The sequence below is a fragment of the Bos indicus x Bos taurus genome, chromosome 21 (genome assembly GCF_003369695.1).
Source record: "Bos indicus x Bos taurus breed Angus x Brahman F1 hybrid chromosome 21, Bos_hybrid_MaternalHap_v2.0, whole genome shotgun sequence".
Taxonomy (NCBI): Eukaryota; Metazoa; Chordata; class Mammalia; order Artiodactyla; family Bovidae; genus Bos; species Bos indicus x Bos taurus.
Genome location: NC_040096.1, coordinates 6,250,270 through 6,275,825, shown reverse-complemented (window position 1 = coordinate 6,275,825; position 25,556 = coordinate 6,250,270). Strand labels below are relative to the sequence as shown.

The 25,556-nt window shown below is 41.1% G+C and overlaps 1 protein-coding gene across 1 annotated transcript in view; it reads right to left on the bottom strand.

Annotated features, from left to right (window-relative positions):
- Positions 1-25,556, bottom strand: part of CERS3 (ceramide synthase 3) — a 159,870-nt gene that overhangs the window by 37,803 nt on the left and 96,511 nt on the right. Inside the window, exon 10 of the mRNA XM_027521876.1 lies at positions 19,592-19,745. Coding sequence (XP_027377677.1) covers positions 19,592-19,745 — 154 coding nt within the window. The remainder of the gene's footprint in view (positions 1-19,591; positions 19,746-25,556) is intronic.

The following is a 25,556-nucleotide window of genomic DNA, read 5'->3' as shown; positions in this document are numbered from 1 at the left end:
TCTTTCCCAGCATGAGGGTCTTTTCCAACAAGTCAGCTCTTTGTATCAGGTGGCCAAAGTATTGGAGCTTCAGCTTCATCATCAGTCCTTCCAATGAATATTCAGGGTTGATTTCCTTCAGGATTGACTGGTGTGATCTCCTTGCAGTCCAAGGAACTCTTGAGAGTATTCTCCAGCACAATTCAAAAGCATCAATTCTTCAGTGCTCAGAGCTCTCAGATCTATACATGACTACTAGAAAAACCATAGCTTTTATACAGATCTTTGCCAGCAAAGGAAGGCTCTGCTTTTTAATACACTATTTGTCATCACTTTCCAAGGAGCAAGTGTCTTTCAATTCCATGGCAGAAGTCACCATCCACAGTAATTTTAGAGCCCAAGAAAATAAAATCCACTTTCCCCCCTTTTATTTGCCATGAAGTGATGGGACCAGATACCATGATCTTAGTTATTGAATGCTGAGTTTTAAGCCAGCTTTTTCACTCTCCTCTTTCACCTTCATCAAGAGGCTCTTTGGTTCCTCTTCACTTTCTGCCACTAGAGTGGTATCATCTGCATATATGAGGTTGTTGATATTTCTCCCAGCAATCTTGATTGCAGCTTGTGCTTCATTCAGCCCAGAATTTCGCATGATATATGTAAGTTAAATAAGCAGGGTGACAACATATAGCCTTGTCATACTCCTTTCCAAATTTTGCACTAGTCTGCTTTACCATGTAAGGTTCTAACTATTGCTTTTGACTTGCATACAGGTTTCTCAGGAGGCAGGTAAGATGGTCTGGTATTCCCATATCTTTCCAAAATTTGTTGTGATCCACACAAAGGCTTTAGCATAGTAAATGAAGTTTATGTTTTTCTGGAATTCCCTTGCCTTTTCTATGATACAATGGATGTTGGCAATTTGATCCCTGGTTCTTGTGCCTTTCCTAAACTCAGCTTGTATATCTGGAACTTCTTGGTTCACATATTATTGACAACTAGCTTGAAGGATTTTGAGCATTACCTTGCTAGCATGTGAAATGAGTACAACTGTGTGGTACTTTGAACATTCTTTGACATTGCCCTTCTTTGGGATTGGAATGAAAACCGATTTTTCCAGTCTTGTGGCCACTGCTGAGTTTTCCATATTTGCTGACATGTTGAGTGCAGCACTTTAACAGCATCATCTTTTAGGATTTGAAATAGCTCAGTTTGAATTCAATTGATTGTTCATAGCAATGCTTTCTAAGGCCCACTTGACTTTACACTCCAGGATGTCTGGTTCGAGGTCAGTGATCATACTATCACGGTTGTCTGGGTCATTAAGACCTTTTTTGTATAGTGATGTATATTCTTGCCTCCTCTTCTTAATCTCTTCTGCTTCTCTTATGTCCTTTATCATGCCCATCCTTACATGAAATGTTTCCTTGATATCTCCACTTTTCTTGAAGAGATCTCTAGTTTATCCCATTCTACTGCTTTCTGCTATTTCTTTGTATTGTTCACTTAAGAAGGCTTTCTTTTTTTTTTTTTTATTTTATTTTTAAACTTTACATAATTGTATTAGTTTTGCCAAATACCAAAATGAATCCACCACAGGTATACATGTGTTCCCCATCCTGAACCCTCCTCCCTTCCTCCCTCCCCATACCATCCCTCTGGGTCGTCCCAGTGCACTAGCCCCAAGCATCCAGTATCGTGCATCAAACTAAGAAGGCTTTCTTATCTTTCCTTTCTATTCTCTGGAATTCTGCATTCACGTGGGTATATCTTCCCCTTTATCCTTTGCCTTTTGCTTCTCTTCTTTTCTCAGCTGTTTGCAAAGCCTCCTCAGATAACCACTTTGCCTTTTTTCATTTCTTTTTCTTGGGGATGGTTTTGGTCACCACCTCTTACACAATGTTATGAACCTCTGTCCATAGTTCTTCAGGCACTCTATCAGATCTAATCCCTTGAATCTATTTGTCACTTCCACTGTATAATCATAAGGGATTTGATTTAGGTCATACCTGAGTGGCCTATTGGTTTTCCCTACTTTCTTCAATTTAAGCTTGAATTCTGCAATAAGGAGTTTGTGATCTCAGCCACAGTCAGCTCCTGGTCTTGTTTTTGCTGACTGTATACAGCTTCTCCATTTTTGGCTGAAAAGACAATAGTCAATCAGATTTCAGTATTGACCATCTGGTGATGTCAATGTGTAGAGTTGTTTCTTGGGTTGTTGGAAAAGGGTGTTTGCTATGACCTGTTTGTTATCTTGACAAAACTCTGTTATCCTTTGCCATGCTTCATTATGTACTTCAAGACCAAACTCGCCTGTTACTCCAAGTGTCTTTTGACTTCCTATTTTTGCATTCCAATCCCCTATGATGAAAAGGACATCTTTTTTTTTGGTGTTACTTCTAAAAAGTCTTGTAGGACTTCATAATCAACTTCGATTCTTCAGCATTAGTGTTTGGGGCATAGACTTGGATTACTGTGATACTGAATACTTTGCCTTGGAAACGAACTGAGATCATTCTGTTGTTTTTGAGATTGCAAGTAATACTGCATTTCGGACTTTTTGTTGACTAAGAGGGCTACTCCATTTCTTCTAGGGGATTGTTGCCCATAGTAGTAGATATAATGGTCATCTGAATTAAATTCTCCTATTCCTGTCCATTTTATTTCCTAAGATGATGATATTCACTGATCCCCAAGATATTGATATTCACTCTTGCCACATCCTGCTTGATCACATCCAATTTACCTTGATTCCAATTTACCTTAACATTCCAGGTTTCTATGCAATATTGTTTTTTATAGCATCAGACTTTACTTTCATCACCAAACACATCCATAACTGAGCATCACTTCCACTTTGGCCCAGCCGCTCCATTCTTCCTGGAGCTCTTTGTAATTTCCCTTTGCTCTTCCCCAGTAGCATATTAGACACTATCCAATCTGGGGAGATCACCTTCTGGTGTCAAATCTTTTTGCCTTTTCATACTGTTCATGGGGTTCTCACAGGAAGAATGCTGGAGTGGCTTGTTAGTCCCTCTTCCAGTGGACCCCGTTTTGTCATATTCTTCACTATGACCCGTATGTCTTGGGTGACCCTGTACAGCATGGTCCATAGCTTCATTGACTTACACAAGCCCCTTTACTACAACAAGGCTGTGATCTATGAGGGAGAATTTCATTTACATCACAGCGTTTTATCCTTACCACAACCCTGTAAGGCAGGTAGGCAGTTATCAACTTGAATTAGAGAATGGAAGGTGGAGACTCAAATCAAGATGGCAGAGAAAGAGGACACAGAACTCACCTCTCCCCATGAACACATCAAAAATATACCTACGTGCAGAAAAATTCTCACTGAAATCTAACTGAAAACTGGCAGTAAACCTCCTATACAACCAAGACTGTAAGGAAGACACATGCAGGAAGGAAAGAGAAGCAACTGCATTTGGACCTGGGCCCTGGAGAGGACTCGGAGATAAAGGAGGTGACATGGGTGGAGATGCTTCCTAGGGAGTGAGTGGCTTGAGCCATATATTGGCCACCTCAGCCCTGGGGCGCAACAAAGGGAAGGTGAGACCCCTTGTCTAGTAGAAGGACTGGTAACACAAACAGAAGGTCTGAGTGAAAGCTAGACTCTGCTCATGAGAAGCGTGGGAACACTTGCTTGCTCCCAAGGCAGGGTAGAAAGACTGGATTGAGACCACATGGCTGTCTGACTGGTTTTCTGTGACTACTCTAGTGTGCCCCTCAGCCCAAGCTGAGTCAATACCCCAGCACTGTTTGCCTTGTGTTGCAACTCCACACGGGAGCATGGGCAATTACAACCAAGGAAAATCTCAACCGTGAAATGCTGCAGCAGCTCAAATCCAAGTGGCAACTGAGCAGGGAGCAGGCAGCCAGGCCTGGCGATTGCAGACACAGTGCCTCAGAGGCAGATCTCATCTCTGATGGCAGCTAGGCTGCTACAACCCCTGCCCTGACCCTCATTGAGTACCCAGATCCTCCTACTCCAACTCTGCTACCCTTATAAGCTGAGGGTGCCAGGGCCGGGACAGAGCACACACTTAGACAGAGCTTCTGCTCCAAAAACTGGAGACATGAATCATAAATCATGAATTAATCATGATTTACCCATTAGTGAAAGTAAGCAGCTGGCCCTGGTGTGCAGGCCTCAAAAATTATTGCAAGGATTACTTAAAAAAATAAACTTTGACAATGATAAAAATATGCTAAGAAGATAAAATTATGAATAATCTCTGCCAAGCACTTTCACACACTCTGGGAATGACACCTACAACCACAGCTTCAGTAAAATTGCAGAGCTGTGCTTTTGAAATGCCTTAAGTAAACTCTGTGCTTGGGAATCTGTGGCTTTTTTACAGTAAGAGCAAAAGCACCAACAAAGGGGTGACACCCACTGGGCAGAGGTAGAAGCATTACCTCACCCACGGCTTTGGTTCTAGCTCCTCCTTCTCCAGGCCCACTTCCCTCCAAGGTGGTAACTGCCAGTTCACCCTGAAGAAAGGCATGACTCGTGTTCATGCCAAATCCAGCTCTCCCAACAAGGCCAGTGGGCACATGCAGACTGCATAGGGATGCTCCCCCATAAGGACACTCCTTCGAGACTGTGATAGGTAATTATTTTACCTAATTCCATAGAGAGAAGAAGACAAGCAAAATAAGACAGAGGAAAATTTGTCTCAACTGAAGGAGCAAGAGAACCCCCCTGAAAAAACAACACTAATGAAACAGTAATAAACAATTTACTAGATAAAGAATTCAAAGCATCACTAATAAGAATGCAAACTGAATTAGGGAAAAGAACAGATGAAGACAGTGAAAATTTTAACAAGGAACTAGAAAGTATAAAAAAGATCCAGTCAGAACTGAAAAATACAATAACTTAAATGAAAAAACAAAACACTGAAAGGAATGAACAGCAGACTGGATGACACAGAAGAACACATAAGTCAACTAGAAGATAGAACAATGGAAAGCACACAATCAGAACAGCAAAAAGAAAAAACCATTTTTCTTAATGGAAATAGTTTAAGGGATCGTTGGGATAACATCAAGTATCCCAGAAGGAGAAGAGAGAGAGAAGGGGACTGAACATGTATTTAATGAAATTATGGCTGAAAACATCCCAAACCTGAAGAGGAAAACAAATATCCAGGTATAGGAAGCACAGAGGGTCCCAAATAAGATGAACCCAAACAGACACACACCAAGACCGATCATAATTACGATGGCAAAAGTCAAAGAGCCAATTCTAAAGGCAACAGGAGAAAAACAAAGAGATACAAGGGAACCCTTTGTATATGATAAGGATAACAGCTGATTTTTCTGTAGTAACTTAGCAAGCTAGAAGGGAGTAGCATGATACACTAAAAGTGTTGAAAGGGAAACCCTGCAACCCAGGATATTCTACCCAGCAAGGTTATCATTCAGAATCCTAGTACAATTTTGTGAGGCTTCCCGGATGGCTCAGTGGTAAAGAACCCACCTGCCAATGCAGGAGACTCAGGAAACATTGGTTCAATTGCTGGGTCAGGGAAGATCCCCTGGAGGAGGAAATGGCAAGCCATTACAATATTCTTGCCTGCAGAATCCCATGGACAGAGGAGCCTGGCTGGCCACAGTCACAGGGTTGCAAAGAGTCAGACACAACTGAGTAACAGAGTGTATGTGCACATACACACACACGTACATGCACACACACATGTGCACGCACACACACACACAGAGTATTTGTGGGATCGTATATTTATCCAGCCACTATGGAAAACAGTGTGAAGTTTTCTCAAAAAAACTAAAAACAGAATTACCATATGATCCAGCAATTTCACTACTGGGGATATATCAGAAGAAAACAAATACACTAATTTGAAGATATAGTGCTGCTAATGCTCATAGCAGCATTATTTACAATAGCCAAGGCATGGAAGCAACCTAAGTGCTTATCAACAGAAGAATGGATAAAGAAGAATGTGGTGTACGTATATATACTCAATGGAATATTTCTCAGCCATAAAAAGAATGAAATTCTGCTAATCACAACATCAGTTCAGTTCAGTTGCAACAACATAAATGGACCTCAATGAAGTAAGTCAGATGGAGAAAGACAAATACTCTACATTATCACTTATAAGTGGAATCTAAAAGATGAAACAAATGAATGTATATAATAAAACAGAAAAGGTCTCATAGACATAGAGATAAAACTAGTGGTTACCAGTAGGGAGAAGGAAGCAGGAAGGGACAATATAGGGAAATGGGATTAAGAGACACAAACTACTATGTAGAAAATAAATAAGCAACAAGGACGTACTGTACAACGTGGGGAAACAAATACAGCCATTATTTGGTTACAGCCTTAAATGGAATATAATCTATAAAATATTGAATCACTCTGTTGTACATTTGAAACTAATAAATATTGTAATCAACTACACTTCAATTAAAAAAGAAAGAATACAGAGGATGGAAAATAAATAAATTCTTTGAGGCTTCACATCTAAGTGTTTGGGAGCCCATACCCTCTGATCTCTAGTCTGCCTCCCTACAGAGGGTAGACCTAGTTCTCTTTGTGGGGGCTGGTATTAGGTTTGGGGTAGGGCAGGCAGAGATTGGAGGCCATGTGAACCCCACGATGCACAGCCCAGAAGCCCATTCAGGACCACAGCTCTGATTTCCCAGCTGTGAGAGCTTCCAGCTGTGTTCTTCTCTGGTATTATCCTAGGCTAAAGGGAGCTCCCTTGACCAGAGTCATGCCCCTCTCCAGAGGGCAGCCACATCCAGTGACAGGTTAGTGCTGGGGTACAGAGGTCTGGCCCCACTGCTTTAGCTGTAATATCTCTGAAGGGCCACTCAGCTCTAGCGTGCTCTAGAGGGTGGGCTGAGGCCTTTGTAGCAACTGTACCACATTTTAATTTCTCCCTCTGCCCAGTTCAGCTCCCTTCTCTCCCTCACAGATGTGGAATCCCAGAGAACCCCTAAAGACCTCTGTGTATGCATCCACACACATACACACTCATCCTCGCATGTAATATGGGGAAGAAACAATGGCTACAGAAAGGAGATAAAGTCTGATTGGGTCTCTTCTATGCCTTCACTGAGTTTACCTCCCCCTCATTATTCTTTTTCTGGATAGCCAAGATCCTGGGGCCTCCCAGAGGCTGGACTTTCTCCACACTCTTCATATCATCTTGCACCAGAGAAATGGGTAAATTGATTGTTGGGGGTGCAGAAAGGTTGACTGGCTTCTATCAAATCATGATGTAAGTAGCCACCTAGTGAAGCTACTGAGTAGGACCAGTATTCACCTTAGCCTGCAACCTCATTGTGGCCAGGCCTCAATGCAGTGCTCCAGTGATGGGATTGGAGGTCCCAACCCAGCCAACAAGGAAGAACAGCCAATTCCATTTCTTAGAAGACCTGACCACGGTTTCCAGGTTCACACCAAAGACATCACAGAAGCACACAGAAGCAGACCTGAGCTGCTCAGGGCAATGTTGAGGAGATGACAGGTCTCAGGGCAGGCCTGCAAGACACACTTCAGAGCCACAGGAAGGGAGCATGTACCCAGTGCTGCTCGCTTTTAAGATTTCCTGAGCCTGACACGTGTGGCAAGGAGATACTAATTGCAGAAAATAGAAAATAGCGCCCCTGAAAGTCAGAGTTCCACAGATGGCATGCTTGCTATTCCCTAAACAGAACTCGGATAAAGCCATCTGCATCATAAATCATTCAAGCGCTAAAGCCCATATGATAAATCAAAATGAAAATGTTTTTTAAAAATGAACTAGTTTTATCCATATCTACAAGCAAAATGAATTTTCAGGAATAGGTTCCCTTTGTGTTATGTAAAGCCCTCTCCTGAGTCTTATGCAGTTAGGGCACGGAGGGGTAACGGCCACAGAAAACCGTGGGAGAATAACAGGCACAGGATCGGCCAGGCACACTCTTCCCTCCATGTGCTCTGACCAATCTCTCTAGCCCAAGAGCCCATTAATAAAACTTTCACATTCTGGTGTGAGTGTGTAGATTTATTAAAAGCCCTTGTCTAGGCCGATACAGAAACCAAAACTCAAGTTCCATATAAAATATTTGTGTGTGTGTGTGTTTATGTGCATGTACTTATGCATTTGTTTCTCTACTAATAAAATGAAGAATATCTATTCCTTTTAGAAGTATATAAAAAGCCATTCCATTTTGTGAAACTGTTTTTTAAAAACATGAGTATAAGAGATGTAGGAGTTTCTTTTATCTATTTTCACTTCGATCTTTCCCCCATAGTCCCCCTTCCTTTTCAACTTTAGCAATACACTATGAGAGGAGCATCAGGTCAACATTTGGGACAAAGGAACTAAAGGCAGGATTTAAGCACCCATTGCTGTCCTCAAAAATACTTCATGGGACAGCGCTCACCAGAACTGGAGCCCTCCTTCTGCAACAGCTTCAGTTAACCGCTTGTCCATCAAATAACTTATGTAGTCCAGTACCTCCAAGAACAGCATCTTGATAACCATTGTTAGAAAACAGATAAGACAGGAAACTTAAGGGTACATGCATAGGGAGCCAAAACCTGATAAAGTAAGTGTGGAAAATCACCATATAATTACATAGTTCATGGGCAACTGCAGGAAAGGGAGGTTTGTCATTTTTAGACAGACACCCAGCAGCTGAAACCTCCTAGAGGGAACAGGTCCCACTCAGCTACTAGCACCCAGCTGCTTTTCATGCCTGATTCCAAAGGAACAGAGGGTAGCTGAAGAAAACTCAAATAAAATCTCGTTTTTACTTATTTAAAAATCCTAATATAATCTTTCTCCCTCAGAGGTCAGCGTGCTTGCAATTAAGAGCTGAAAAGCTACACTGCGGTGGTCAGCCGCAGGAAGAGGGGTTGCCTCCCAGTGACGGGTGTGCGTCTTGGTATACGCCTCCCAGTGACTGTTTGGACAGAAGTAAGAAACAGTTTAGAAAAAAACCAACAGAAGAATTGCCAAATATCTTAGAAAACATACTGACCCATGCCAGTGTAAGAAAATGCCTGCATAATGCTATCCTAGGGTGAAAAAGAGGTATTCCCTGAGAAGGATGCTGGTGGTTCCAGTCTGGATTTGCATGGCCTTAGGAAGTCCCTTCCTCCCTCCACGCCTCCGATTCCCCTTTGGGCAGGTGATCCTCTCCTTCCAGTTCTCTGCCACTTCCACCTCCACTGTGAATGTGAGGTTGAGGCTTCTCCCAAGAAACCACCTCAGGGTCCTGGCTATACATGTGGGCCTATTGTGGAGGCCTCTCAGTAGAGGGCGAAGCAGCATGGGTTCTGTTGGGGGCATGGGGCTTAGAAGAGGCCAGTCTGCTTGTGGGCTTGGCCCTCACTCAAGATATGTTATCTCTTTTATTATCTTTGACTTCTTTAAACAACTCTACACTCAGGTGTAAAAGAGGTTTATGATTGATTTACACCAGAAAATCTCCCAATGGGAATTTGCCCTCACTGAGATTTTCTGAAGAGCAGCCTCTATGAAGAGCTGGAATTAATTGATTATTTGCCAAGGTAACCAAGCAAAGTCAATGACAAGATCATGAAGTTTGTGGGAAGTGACCATAAGCCACACTAAACACACACACACAGATGGACACTGTTCCTGGGGAGGCAGAGAACAGCATTAATTTAACCTCAAGAAGCCCCTGTCCTGGGTGACCCAAACCACCATCCACATGGACGTGTGCGGTAGGTGGCAGTAGCAGCACCGTGAGGGGACCCTGGTTTCCTGCCAGACACTTAGTGGTCTCTGCTAGCTCCGAAATCCTACACGATTCTCTACTTGTGGCTGGGCTGAACGTCAAGCATAAAGAACATTCAAATCTGAAATTCTTTAAGTCCAGTAACTTTGAAAAATTGTTTTTGTTATCAAATTTTCTAGATTCCACTGTTGTTTCCTGAATAGATAGTTAAACTAATTAATCTACATAATACCCAGATATATGGAAATACAAATAGACAGCATTTTTATAACACTGTACTTCAATGGTCAGTCTTTGTGATATTTTTATGATGTCTTGTTCAGCTGTTTTTACATCCACTATCACCGACTAACAAAAGAGAACTGAAGTCTTCTTGGAAGTTACAGATTTTATGTTCCTTCCCTAAAATGCTGATATCTGAGTGAATGTGTCCAAAGTACCATCTAGAATGTGAGTTGTGGAAGTCAACTGGCAGAAGACAGCTTAGGAAACTGTACCAGAGCCACTGGCAGAAAGTCAAGGACTCTGACCTCTGACATCAGCTGTAGCTTTATCTAAGCAAATGGAAGACAGAGCTTGACTGCAAGTAAACTGCCAGGTCACTTGAAACTCACAGGGCCTCTGGGATTCAGCACAAGGAGTAGTGCTGCTTTATAACAGTGACAGTGATGATGGCAGCTAACATTTACCATGTGGGCACTGGGTGCCAGACACTCTACTAAGGGCTTTCTCCTACAAGGCAGGCACTAATATGATCAGCCTCATTTTATAGGTGAGGAAACTGAGGCAATGAAGAGAAATAATACTGCTCAAGATATGAATCTACATGGAGCCATTAGTCTTAGCTATTACCCTAAATGCTTTCAGTTCAGTTCAGGTCAGTTCAGTCGCTCAGTAGTGTCTGACTCTCTGCAACCCCATGAATTGCAGCACGCCAGGTCTCCCTGTCCATCACCAACTCCCGGAGTTCACCCGAACTCATGTGCATTGAGTTGGTGATGCCATCCAGCCATCTCATCCTCTGTCATCCCCTTCTCCTCCTGCTCCCAATCCCTCCCAGCATGAGGGTCTTTTCCAATGAGTCAGCTCTTCGCATGAGGTGGCCAAAGTACTGGAGTTTCAGCCTCAGCATCAATCCTTCCAATGAATACCCAGGACTGGTCTCCTTTAGGATGGACTGGTTGGATCTCCTTGCAGTCTAAGGGACTCGCAAGAGTCTTCTCCAGCACCACAGTTCAAAAGCATCAATTCTTTGGCTAAAGTGAAAGAGGAGGGTGAAAAAGTTGGCTTAAAGCTCAACATTCAGAAAACTAATATCATGGCATCTGGTTCCGTCACTTCATGGAAAATAGATGGGGAAACAGTGGGAACAGTGTCAGACTTTATTTTTGGGGGCTCCAAAATCACTGCAGATGGTGATTACAGCCATGAAATTAAAAGACGCTTACTCCTTGGAAGAAAAGTTATGTCCAACCTAGACAGCATATTGAAAAGCAGAGATATTACTTTGCCAACAAAGGTCCATCTAGTCAAGGCTATGGTTTTTCCAGTGGTCATGTATGGATGTGAGAGTTGGAGTGCAAAGAAAGCTGAGTGCCAAAGAACTGATGCTTTACTAGGAGGTAAAAACGTAAAGATTAAAAATCATTTAAAAAAATAATTACAAAACTATTTTATGCTTTTAAAAAGTTAAAAAATAAATTGAAAGATCTATATTTTAATCTACTATTTTGATTATTCAGTTTGTTTCTGTACTCACTATTTTTTATTCCATACAACTATTTTAAATTAATTTTCTGGTTATTAATCTTCCCTGAAAAATTAGGAAAGGTTAAGTATTATAGAGCTTCCCGGGTGGCAAGTCTTAATGACCCATGTGGTCATTCATCTAGAGTCAGACATCCTCGAATGTGAAGTCAAGTGGGCCTTAGGAAGCATCACTACCAACAGAGCTAGTGAGGTAATGGAATTTCAGCTGAGCTATTTCAAATCCTAAAAGACGATGCTGTTAAAATGAAGCACTCAATATGTCAGCAAATTTGGAAAACTCAGCAGTGGCCATAGGACTGGAAAAGACCAGTTTTCATTCCAATCCAAATAAGAGCAATGCCAAAGAATGTTCAAACTACTACAACTGTGCTCATTTCACATGCTAGCAAGGTAATGCTCAAAAATTTTTCAAACTAGCCTTCAACAGTACACTGAGAAATTCGAGATGTAAAAGTTGAGTTTAGAAAAGGCAGAGGAACCAGAGATCAAACTGTCAACATCCTTTGGATCATAGAAAAAGTAAGGGAATTCCAGAAAAACATCTGCTTCATTTATTATGCTAAAGCCTTTGACTGTGTGGGTCATAACAAACCAGAAAATTCTTAAGGAGATGGGAATACCAGACCACCTGACCTGCCTCCTGACAAACTTGTATGCAGGTCAAGAAGCAAGAGTTAGAACTGGACATGAAACAATGGACTGGTTCAAAACTGGGAAAGGAGTACCTCAAGGCTGTATATTGTCACCTTGCTTATTTAACTTATACAAAGAGTACATCATGCGAAATGCCGAGCTGGATGAAGCACAAGCTGGAATCAAGACTGCTGGTAGAAATACCAATAGCCTCAGATATGCAGATGACACCACCCTTTTGGCAGAAAATGAATAGGAACTAAATGGCCTCTTAATGAAGGTGAAAAAGAGTGAAAAAGCTTGCTTAAAACTCAGCATTCAAAATATAAAAATAATAATGTTTTTCTTGAGTCTCTGCTGTCAGCGTCCTTTCCCTCGCTGGGAGTCACAGTCCACCTCGCCTCCCTAATATGCCCTGCAACACTGCACTGGTCTCTGGACCTGCTGTGGAGGCAGCTCAGACTCTAATCTGGTCCTGTTCCAGAGGTTCAAGAGAGAGGGGACATATGTATACCTATGGCTGGTTCATGTTGATGTCTGACAGAAAGCAGCAAAATTCTGTAAAGCAATTATATTTCAAAAAAATAAATTTTTAAAAATATCTCAACATTCAAAAAAATCATGGCATCCAGTCCCATCACTTCATGGCAAATAGATGGGGGAAAAATGCAAACAGTGACAGACTTTATTTTCTTGGGCTTCAAAATCACTGCAGATGGTGACTGAAGCCATGAAATTAAAAGACACTTGCTCCCTGGAAGAAAAGCTATGACCAACAGCATATTAAAAAGCAGAGATGTCACTTTGCCAACAAAAGTCCGTATAGTCAAAAGTATGATGTTTCCAGTGGTAATGAATTGATGTGAAAGTTGGACCATAAAGAAAGCTGAGTGCCGAAGAATTGATGCTTTTGAACTGTGGTGTTGGAGAAGACTCTTGAGAGTCCCTTGGACTGCAAGGAGATCAAACCAGTCAACCCTAAAGGAAATCAGTCCTGAATATTCATTGGAAGGACCGATGCTGAAGCTGAAGCTCCAATACTTTGGCCACCTGATGTGAAGAACTGACTCATTGAAAAGCCCTGATGCTGGGAAAGACTGAAGGCAGGAGGAGAAGGGGACGACAGAGGATGAGATGGTTGGATGGTATCATCAACCTAACGGACATGAATTTGAGCTAGCTCCGGAAAATGGTGAAGGACAGGGAAGCCTGGCATGCTGCAGTCCATGGAGTTGCAAAGAGTTGTACATGACTTAGCAACTGAACAACAACAATTATAAATTAAAAGACTCAGGGTCTTCTAGTCTTGACCTTACCATGCAATTACTGTGTGAATGTGGTTGGGCCTCAGTTTCCCTTATTAGAGTGTTCCTTTCTCTAACTAAAATAGTTCTGCATGTGTTGAAGTGTCATTCTGTGAACTTAAGAGACACTGCTTGTCAAGAGCAGATGGCTAGGGCCAGTTGCCAAGGCACTGGCTTCTCCAGCCTGGCTGTAACAGCTGCAGGCTACAGTCCCACCTCCATGTTCTGGCGATGTACCAGTCTAAGATGTCACAGAAACATGCTTAAGTTGGCCAGCACCCAGTATGATATTTAGAAGAAAGAAAATAAAAACTTAAGAATGATCAAGTTCTAAGTAATATCAAACAAAAGCATGCTATGCTTCTTCTAATTTCCTCTGAAAGCAGTTCTCATGTTTGCAAAGAGAGTAAGCTTAATATGTCAGCCCATCATACTTCCTGATGTGATGTGTGGGCTGGTAGTTCATCACAAAATCCTCCATTTTATAGGAACCAGTTAAGTTTCAATGCCAATTCTTGTTTTCAAAAGCAAGCTGCCTGATAACCATGGTGTGTATATGTTAGTGTCTTGAAATTACAACAATATTGTTAAACTAGCAAATTCATCGTAAGTATGCAGCAATCCTATTGCTTAGGGAAAATAAGTTTTTCTTATTCTTAAAAAAAAATCACAATTTTTTTTAAGAAAAATCACTTTTATCTTTTCAGTCTACCATGAAAATTCATAGAGACCATAAACAGATTCATAAATTATTTTGTAACTTGTTATTTTGTATACCGTGACTTCTTTCCCAAAATTATTTATTCATTTGCATGTTCAAAATTACTTATTAGGGGCCTGTCAGACATAAAGAACTTGAAAAGACAAACTCTCAGTCTCTGTTACAGGGTTTTTTAAAATCCTCCTATTTTGGAGGCCTACAGACCTCTGCAATTCCATTTTATAAATATCAAGAATTAGTCACCTTAGTAACAATTGTGTTGTGTGTTAAATGCTAAATGTTTATTAAACAGAATTGAAAACTGACTCGTTAGGTGTCCTCTAAAAATTTCAGCTCCTGCCTCTATCCCTCTCCTCCCCTTTGCAATGCAACTACGCCTTCAAACAGCATTCTTTAAAAGGCGGCTTTATGGCTTTGGAGGAAGAAGCTGATTTCACAGCCAGATTTGCCACTGCTGTGGAAAACAGAGTGCACATGCAAGCCAGCTGAAGTCATAAGGGCTGCAAGGATTAGGGCCACGGGGGCCTCCACTGCTGCTGTCAAACTGCAATTGGAAACAGCTTTTCCAAAGTACAGCATGAGAAATCAGGAATTCCTGTCCACAGCTCCCCAACCCACAGGGTTTTTAATCAGGCTTGGTATTACCCATTAGAGATCAGAAATATGAAAATCATGATGAAACCAAACAAGAGTATTTTCTAGTTTCCAAGTTTTGTTCTGCCTGGATCCCTTCCAAGCCTGTAATTATTGTCACTCACTAGGAGATGTGGGTTTGATCCCTGGGTCAGGAAGATCCCCTAGAGATGGGAATGGCAACCCATTCCAGTATTCTTGCCTGGAGAATCCCATGGACAAAGGAGCCTGGCAGGCTACAGTCCATAGTGTTGCAAAGAGTCTGACATGACTTAGGGCCTGAACAACAACAATGACCAGTTAAAAAGGGAACTGCTTCTGACTGAGACAGGAGCTCTAGGAAGGCTGGACCCGAAGGCAGGGCAGGCTGAGTTCAGTGACCTGCCTTCCTTCCAACCCCTGGATATGCAGATTGTCTTAACTGCTCAAATTCAGTTATTTCAGCTGTACCTGTCACTTAGGGATAAAGTAATTTTTGCAGAGATCATAGAAAAACTATTGAGAACATTAATAAACTAGAATCATTCAACGAAAGGTTTATTTTCTAAGCCACTCAATGGCAACCCACTCCAGTACTGTTGCCTAGAAAATCCCATGAACGGAGGAGCCTGGTAGGCTGCAGTCCATGGGATCGCTAGGAGTTGAACACAACTGAGCAACTTCACTTTCAATTTTCATTTTTATGCATTGGAGAAGGAAATGGCAACCCACTCCAGTATTCTTGCCTGGAAAATCACAGGAACGGGGAGGCCTGGTGGGCTGCCGTCTATGGGGTCACACAGAGTCGGATATGACTGAAGCAACTTAGCAGCAGCAGCCAGCTAAAGAAAAGATATTTTTCTCAGGAAAACAAGTTCAAATCATCAATTTAGTTTAAAAAAAAAAATTCAGGATTTGATTTGGGATTAATCCAGATGTAGCCTAATTTCCAATACCTTCGTCTAGATTTAGAAGACCTAGAGGTCATTTGGAGAAGGAAATGGCAACCCACTCCATCGTTCTTGCTTGGAGAATCCCAGGGACGGCAGAGCCTGGTGGGCTGCTGCCTATGCGGTCGCACAGAGTCGGACATAACTGAAGCAACTTAGCATCAGCAGCAGCAGCAGCAGAGGTCATTTACGGCAACCTAAACTTCATTTGTCAACTTTTCAATGATCCTTGAGACACAAATGCTAAACTAGGAAAATAAATTAATCAGAGATTGATTTAAAAAATGAGCTTATCAGATAAACTACAAGCACATCTGTTACATATGTCACTCATTCTGATCATGATACAATGCTATGTTATACAGGGATTAGGTAACACCCAAAAGTGGGCCAGCTGTAACTTTCACCTTGAAAGATTCTTAATTAAAATTCCCTTATATGTATGACTGCTAGGCAAGGAAGGAGTTATGACTTGATTTTTTTTTAACTTGCCTTAAAAATTCCAGTCAAATTCCATCTATACAACCAAACTTTCCCTGGTTACCTTGAGTCAATTTCTCTTGTTTTTCACAGCAAGTTTCTGGGATCTCTCTTTGGCACAGGACATTCTACATAACAAATATAGTTGCTGCTGCTGCTGCTGCTGCTGCTAAGTCACTTCAGTCGTGTCCGACTCTGTGCGACCCCATAGACGGCAGCCCACCAGGCTCCCCCATCCCTGGGATTCTCCAGGCAAGAATACTGGAGTGGGTTGCCATTTCCTTCTCCAGTGCATGAAAGTGAAAAGTTAAAGTGAAGTCGCTCAGTTGTGTCCGACTCTTAGCGACCCCATGGACGGCAGCCTACCAGGCTCGTCCATCCATGGGATTTTCCAGGAAAGAGTACTGGAGTGGGATGCCATTGCCTTCTCCAAATATGACTGTGGCTCAGACCATGAACTCCTTATTGCCAAATTCAGACTTAAATTGAAGAAAGTAGGGAAAACCACTAGACCATTCAGGTATGACCTAAATCAAATCCCTTATGATTATACAGTGGAAGTGAGAAATAGATTTAAGGGCCTAGATCTGATAGATAGAGTGCCTGATGAACTACGGAATAAGGTTCGTGACATTGTACAGGAGACAGGGATCAAGACCATTCCCATAGAAAAGAAATGCAAAAAAGCAAAATGGCTGTCAGGGGAGGCCTTACAAATAGCTGTGAAAAGAAGAGAAGTGAAAAGCAAAGGAGAAAAGGAAAGATATAAGCATCTGAATGCAGAGTTCCAAAGAATAGCAAGAAGAGATAAGAAAGCCTTCTTCAGCGATCAATGCAAAGAAATAGAGGAAAACAACAGAATGGGAAAGACTAGGGATCTCTTCCAGAAAATCAGAGATACCAAAGGAACATTTCATGCAAAGATGAGCTCGATAAAGGACAGAAATGGTATGGACCTAACAGAAGCAGAAGATTTTAAGAAGAGGTGGCAAGAATACACAGAAGAACTATACAAAAAGATCTTCACGACCCAGATAATCATGATGGTGTGATCCCTGACCTAGAGCCAGACATCCTGGAATGTGAAGTCAAGTGGGCCATAGAAAGCATCACTACGAACAAAGCTAGTGGTGGTGATGGAATTCCAGTTGAGCTCTTTCAAATCCTGGAAGATGATGCTGTGAAAGTGCTGCACTCAATATGCCAGCAAATTTGCAAAACTCAGCAGTGGCCACAGGACTGGAAAAGGTCAGTTTTCATTCCAATCCCAAAGAAAGGCAATGCCAAAGAATGCTCAAACTACCGCACAATTGCACTCATCTCACATGCTAGTAACGTAATGCTCAAAATTCTCCAAGCCAGGCTTAAGCAATATGCGAACCGTGAACTTCCTGATGTTCAAGCTGGTTTTAGAAAAGGCAGAGGAACCAGAGATCAAATTGCCAACATCCGCTGGATCATGGAAAAAGCAAGAGAGTTCCAGAAAAACATCTATTTCTGCTTTATTGACTATGCCAAAGCCTTTGACTGTGTGGATCACAATAAACTGTGGAAAATTCTGAAAGAGATGGGAATACCAGACAACCTGACCTGCCTCTTGAGAAATCTGTATGCAGGTCAGGAAGCAACAGTTAGAACTGGACATGGAACAACAGACTGGTTCCAAATAGGGAAAGGAGTACGTCAAGGCTGTATATTGTCACCCTGCTTATTTAACTTATATGCAGAGTACATCATGAGAAACGCTGGACAGGAAGAAACACAAGCTGGAATCAAGATTGTTTGATTCCATGGGAGAAATACCAATAACCTCAGATATGCAGATGACACCACCCTTATGGCAGAAAGTGAAGAGGAACTCAAAAGCCTCTTGATGAAAGTGAAAGTGGAGAGTGAAAAAATTGGCTTAAAGCTCAACATTCAGAAAATGAAGATCATGGCATCTGGTCCCACCGCTTCATGGGAAATAGATGGGGAAACAGTGGAAACAATGTCAGACTTTCTTTTTCTGGGCTCCAAAATCACTACAGATGGTTACTGCAGCCATGAAATTAAAAGACACTTAGTCCTTGGAAGGAAAGTTATGACCAACCTAGATAGTATATTCAAAAGCAGAGACATTACTTTGCCAACAAAGGTTCATCTAGTCAAGGCTATGGTTTTTCCAGTGGTCATGTATGGATGTGAGAGTTGGACTGTGAAGAAGGCTGAGCACCGAAGAATTGATGCTTTTGAACTGTGGTGTTGGAGAAGACTCTTGAGAGTCCCTTGGACTGCAAGGAGATCCAACCAGTCCATTCTGAAGGAGATCAGCCCTGGGATTTCTTTGGAAGGAATGATGCTAAAGCTGAAACTCCAGTACTTTGGCCACCTCATGCGAAGAGTTGACTCATTGGAAAAGACTCTGATGCTGGGAGGGATTGGGGGCAGGAGCAGAAGGGGATGACAGAGGATGAGATGGCTGGATGGCATCACTGACTCGATGGACGTGAGTCTGAGTGAACTCCAGGAGTTGGTGATGGACAGGGAGGCCTGGCGTGCTGTGATTCATGGGGTTGCAAAGAGTCGGACGTGACTGAGCGACTGATCTGATCTGATCTGATCTGATATAGTTGCTAGTAAATGAATATTCCCCAACTAGATTCTGAGCTGTTTCCCCAAAAGCAACAATTGTGTCTTATTCATTTCTTTAAGCCATCTCCTCCCCTGTTCTGAAATTAAAAAGTAGAATTCTAAATTAAACAAACAAAAAATTTCTCTTCCATTGTCTAAAATGTATTATTCATTTCTTAGGGAAGAAAATATTTTCAGAAAAAGAGTATTGACAAATAATGGACAAAATTTCAGAGAGGAGAAGAAAGCTCATGGGGGGAGAACATTATGCACAAACTGGACCATCAGCAAAGGTGAACTAAGGATCTGAAACAGCACTTAACTCTCACAATAAAGCCTGCCCCAAACTGGAGCAAATTTAGACTCGTTAGGACTTTCTTCAAGAAGCAGCAATCAATTCTTGAATAAAAATTTTCCAGAAAATCCTTGTCCTCTAATAAAAGCAATTTCTTAAGTACACCTTGGAAATCTACTTAATGACCATAAACAGATTCATAAATTATTTTGTAACTGGCCATCCAAAATACTGCAACTTCTTTCCCAAAATTGTTTATTCATTTGTATGTTCAAAATTACTTATTAGGCACCTGTCAGACATAAAGAACTTGAAAAGACAAATTCTCAATCTCTGTTATAATATTTTAAAAAATATTTTGGAGAAATTCTCATCAAGATGGTCAAATCAAGAAAAAATTCTTGGTCCATCATCTGGGCCTCACCTTTGTTCCGGCAATGAAATCTACTTGCTAAGAGCAATAAAACCTGAACGGCCTTACCTTCGTGAATATACTTCTTTTGAGCATCTTCAGGATCAAGTAACTCCAGTAAAGATTAAGAACTTGGAGGACCATGAGCTGTAGGTTGAGGAAGATGTATGAAAAGAAGGGTTGAAGGTATTGCAGAGGCAGAATCAGCGTGCAATATAAAATCCTGAAAAACCAAACAAATGAGAATGTTTCGTTACAGTCAAAGCACTTCCGAATTTTCAGTGAGGAAACAGGTACTTTTTCTCTGAAAGGCATACAACATTTATTTCATTTCTAATAATGTTCAGGAAAGACCCACAAGAAAACAATATGGTAATATCACCTTTTATATCATTTTTGGAAAGTCACAAATGTTCCTCTACATCAGTTTGCTCTCTGCAAAGAGAACTGTATATCCTAACCCCACTCACCTTCCCGGGATTGGAGAACATGAGATAATGCATGTGTGCATGGGGTTATTATTGCCTTTTGGACACAGTCTCATCTATTTGGCATCAAAAGTGAACAGGAAATTTTACATCAGTAAATTTTCTGGATAAAACAGACTTTTTTATAGACTTTTATAGAATAAAAATTCTATTATTACTTTCATAGAATAAAAATTCTATTATTACTTTTACTTCCACTTTCTGAAGTGAATTGAATACTTTATTAATTTCATAAACAGACTCCTGGACACAATATGAACTGCCCTCAACGACCAGGATGCACAGTGCTTTCAGATACAATTGCAGTATGAAGGCTATCTGTTGTCTTCCCAAACTGCAAACATTGCTGTTTGTAAATATAGTTTTTTGTATATACGTTTGTAAATATAGTTTTTTCATACAAAATTGGAAAAATAAGAACGCTGCCCATAAAATTACAATTAAAAAAAAATAATACTGTTATTTTGTGCATTCTTCTCTAACCTTTCTTACATATATTTAAATTTTATTTTTAAATTAACATATAGTAAAATTGACTATTTGGGGGTGTGCAGTTCTACAAATTACAATAAAAGCATAGATTTTTGTAACCACCACCACGATATAGAGACAGAGTGGTTCCATCAACCCCCAAACCCTGGTGCTGTCCCTTTATAGTCATGTCTCCAGACCTAACACTTGGCAACCACTTGTCTAGTCCCCATCCCTTTAATTTTGTCTTGTCAAGAAGGCCATATAAATGGAATCATACAGTGTGTCAGCTTTTGAGATTGCCTTCTTTCACTCAGCACAGAGCCTCTGAGATTCATGTAAGTTGTTGTGGGTCTCAATAGCACGATTTTTTTAAACTAGTGAGTGGTATTCCATTGTGTGGGTATACCCATTAGTGACCATTTGCATTGTTTCCAGTTTTTGATAATTGTGGACAGACTGCTATAAATATTTATGTAATATATATGTTTTTGTGTACACATGAGTTTTCATTTTTTAATGGTAAATACATACAGGTGGGACTGCTGGGTATCACACTGCCAAGTATACACTAAACTTTGCAAGAAACTGAAAACTTGTTTTCCAAAATAACTCTTTTGCATCCCAATCAGCAAAGAATGAGAATGCCAGTTGCTGCTCATCTTCAGCAGCACTTATTATTATTCTGTAGAGACTTTGCCACTGTAGTAAAAGTATCACTTGTGGAATCTTACATTCAGTTTCATTTAGCTTTAAATCAAAACAGTTTACACACAATCCCTAGAACCTTATTTCTGACAAACAGCAAGGAGATCTGGATCCACAGGTAGGGACAATGCCCATGGTCAGCTTGAAGCGGTTACAGAAGATGGACCATCAGCCCCTCTGCCACTTATAAGGTTTTAAGAGTCCAGACTCCTTGAGGGGGAAATCTTACAGCATGCAGGTAGCTAGATATGAGCAGAGAAAAGGTAGCAGGAAATCACATATCTTGTAAACAGCAGGGGTCCACAGATAGACAAAGCAAAGCAGAAACCTTCAGACTGATAGGAAATTGGGTGATGAGGGTCTGAATAGAAGACAAAGAAAGGTGGGGAAAGGTGGGAATCTCCTGCGTTCAAATGTAACCTTTTGCTCATTATGATCTTATTAAAAATAAAATTAGCCTTATAGATAAGAAGTACCCATCATGTACTGACACTTCTGATTTAAGCTAAATAAGGACAAAAATCCCTCTTCCTTTCAGGAAAATGGAGCTGGCATGAAAACCAGGGAAGATGCCCCCCAAATTACTCCTTAGTGAATATCATGCCCCTTCATTAGTATGCTCATCATAACCAGTTTAGCAAAGAAATCCAGTGTGGCAGCTCCTCACCTGCCTGCTCACTCTCCCTGAGAGCGTATCCTTACGTAAATAAACCCCCACTTTATGTTCTTAAAAAAAAAAAAGTTTACACTGTTTGAACAATTTGGTGTGTTAGGGGAAGCACACTGACTGAATCTGCCAACCCTGGCCAGGCACCATAGTCATCATTTGCATGAGCTGTTTTATGACAGGAGGTCCTGGTAAGGACATGGAACTAGTAAGCCACCACCAACCGGAAGAGACACCATGTGTCTGACCACTTCCCAGAATCCTTGTCACTGGCATCCATCTTGGCGGAGCAATGTGTGCACCACCAGGAAGGACTCTGAGTCGGGATGATTGGTCAGAGACAACCCAGAAACTAATCCCATCACCATAAAACCTGAGACTGCGAGCCATGGGGCAGAACAGTCCTCCTGGGTTCCCTTACCCTTCTGCTCTCCACCCTTTCCCAATAAAATCTCTTGCTCTGTTAGCACGTGTGTCTCCTCAGACAACTGGTTTCTGAGTGTTAGACAAGAGTCCATTTCTGGGCCCTGGAAGGGGTCCCCCTTCCTGCAACAAATGGTGACTCTGGTGTGGACTCTTCTTCACCACCACTGACATCCTGACTACTTGGGGTACTCAAGTGACATACTGACCACTCAGGGTGCTTGGGGACCAGCTTGCCCGCCAACGGACCAGACCCAGCAGCTCCAACTGGGACCCTTTTGTCCTTGGTCTCCTCCTGACGCAGACAACTGGCCAGGGTGCCCCGACCGGGTAAGGAACAAGAGACTCTACTGACCTCTCTCACCTTCACTCTCTCTTTCCTCTCCTTAACCCTTCCTATCCTACCCTTTTTTCTAGTCCCCCAGTCTTAGACACAGGAATCTGTTCGCAGGGCCTCAGACTGAGCTGAGGATCGGAGGCCAATCACCCCTGCTTGGCAGAGAACTTGAATTCTGGTCCTGTTCTGGTTTCTGGTTTGAATTCTGGTTCTGTTCTGGTCTGGCCTGGTCTCTGGTAGGGCGGATTTCTAGTCCTCCCTTCTTTGGAAGCCCAGTAGTCCCATAACACCTGAGTATCTGCAGGTGGCAAGAGATGTCTGTAAGGTCACCCCTTTTGCGCCCCCATCCCACCTCCTTCCCCCTTTTCTTTCAGCCTGACTTCCTTTCCTCCCTTTGAAATCTTTGAAGACTTGAGATTACTTTCATTCACTCTGGTAGAACTTGGATCTGAAGTTCTGTGTCTCTATAGGAGGTTTTCTGAGAGAATGTAATCTTGTATTTACGGGAGTGTCTGATTAGGATGGTTGGGTATGTGCATGTGTTCTGTGTTGTGATTTATGATGGCCATTTTGCTTTGTGTGGCTGCCATTTTGTTTAGACCTGTGCTGTTTTGTTAGAGCTTGATTTTCTCTTCCTTGCCTTGAGATCAGGGCTCTTAGGAACACTAATCTAGACCATCTCTAATTCTTAAGACTGAAGGGCAAATGGGAAGAAGGTTTTAAAAATATTATTTATCCCAACTGTTATTTATAAACTAGTAAATTTTATATTGTTATATCTGATTCAGGACTAGGTTTAGAAAATGAAGCCAAATCTTGTGTTGTGGCTCTCTGGATATGTGTGTGTCTCAGTCTCTGGATAATATTGTTGAGATTAATTTGTAAATGAGCTCTATTTAAATGGCTTAAAGAAATGTAAGTGCTTACAAATCAAACAATTCTAAATTAAGCTAAATGAATTTCAGGTTCTTGTGAACTAGGAAAAATTCAATATTAAATTAATACTTGGTGATATAGACATGTCTTTAGAACCATCAATAAGTATAATACTTCTGTTGTACCTAGATTTACTAGAGGTCAAATAAGACTGTATTCTCTTTGTTACAGATTTGTTAACAAGGAAAGAAACAAACACAACCTGGAAGACAAACTTTCAGGGAAGTGCTTTCAGTAAGAAAAGGTGTGAGAAATGAAAAAGTAGTGAAATGAGTGAGTTACGCATGATCAGGACTTTCTAAGACTGGATTACAGTTAGTTGGGTAAGTAGATTTTGTTAGGAATGACTTAGCCACAGGAAGACTGGTTAGAACCAACGGGGTCCAAGATGGCAGAATGCACTGCCACTAGACCCTGAGCCTTGGTGTGTACACCCACTGTGACACACGCAAGCTAAGTGACACACCCCACAGTGTTGGCTAAATCTGACTGGCTGTTCTAAACCCTTTTGATTTTGGGGGGACAAAATTTCCTAAATCAAATTCTATCGAAGTTCTTTTGACCTCTAGCTAACTTTGGGATGCTTCAGAGGGCCCCTGAAACATCCCAAAGAGAGATATATTAAACCAGTTGTGTTTATTTGATTCGTTAAATTACATGGGAATTATTATCAAATGAGTAATAAATCCTCTCAGGTTATATTGTATGACAAATGCTACTTATATAGATAACCTAGAACTTATATGGAGTTCCTAAAATTTTGTCATGTTCTGATATTCTAATGGGAAACCTGATGACTTTACAAAGGTTAACAAAAGGACTGAACTAGTGAACATGCTTATAACTATTATGGTTTCTATCTGAAAAAATTTACGGGTTTGAATCAGTGTTTCCCAGGAGTAGGGTAAATATTCCCCTCAAGCTAATTATGACATTAATTTGGTAAAATTATAAACAAATGGAAACAATTATCTTTTCTATATGACCCCTCCATACATTGGAAACTCTTAGGTTTCCAATAACTTTATCAGACAAGTTAGGAAGGTTATGTCACTAACAAGTATAGAAATCTCAAGGAATTTTTCAGACCGTGAAAAGTGAAGACTTCACCCAGATTTGTTAGGCAAAATCTGTGATAAGCCTTTGGCATGACTTTCCTAGCCCTGAAAGATTTTATTCTAAAAGTTTGGTCTGAGATTCCATAAAAGTTTCAGCAAAGCAAAAAGTCTATGATCAATTATTGTTATATAAATCATCAGGTCAGGTTTATTCACACCAGAACTATTTTGCAAACAAACTAGTCTTAATTTGTTTACATTTGGTAAAAATGAGGGTGATTTTAGGGAGAAAAAGATGTTTAATAAATATTAAATCCCAGTTTGTTAATGAAGGTCTGTATCTACTAAGACCCATTTCCTGAATAGTTCTTTGCTGTTATGGTATATTAATGCAAAATTCACTTGAATTATTAAGAGACACCCTAAGTTTGTTTCTGAAGCTTATCTCAGTAATTTATCTTTGGACGAAGATCAGATGCCTCACAATCTACAAGCAGAACCGGAAAAGGACATAATTTAATGGGCTGTCTCCAACCTGGATGGAAGGACCTTTTTATCAGGTACTCTTAACTAGCTCATTCACAATGAAATTGAAGGTAAATTGACTCGTAGATTAATTCCCACTTCCAAAGGCCCTTACACTGGACTAGTCTATAGAGAGGACAGCTGACCTGATCTCACCTTAAAATGACACCCAGAGGAGAAACTGTACTACACCAGGATGAGAAGAAGACAACATTAGAGATAGACAGTTTGCCTAAAACGCTGCACCTGATTCATATGATCATTTATAATGTTTTCTCGACTTCTTAGACCTTTGCATATAAATCAAACGCTTTTCTATCATAGGCCTGATCCTATGCTAGTTTTAGAAATCAATCCAATTGTTGGGATTGTGGCCAATTACCTGTGTCCAGTTCTGGGTTATCTTGGTGAATTTCTTCAC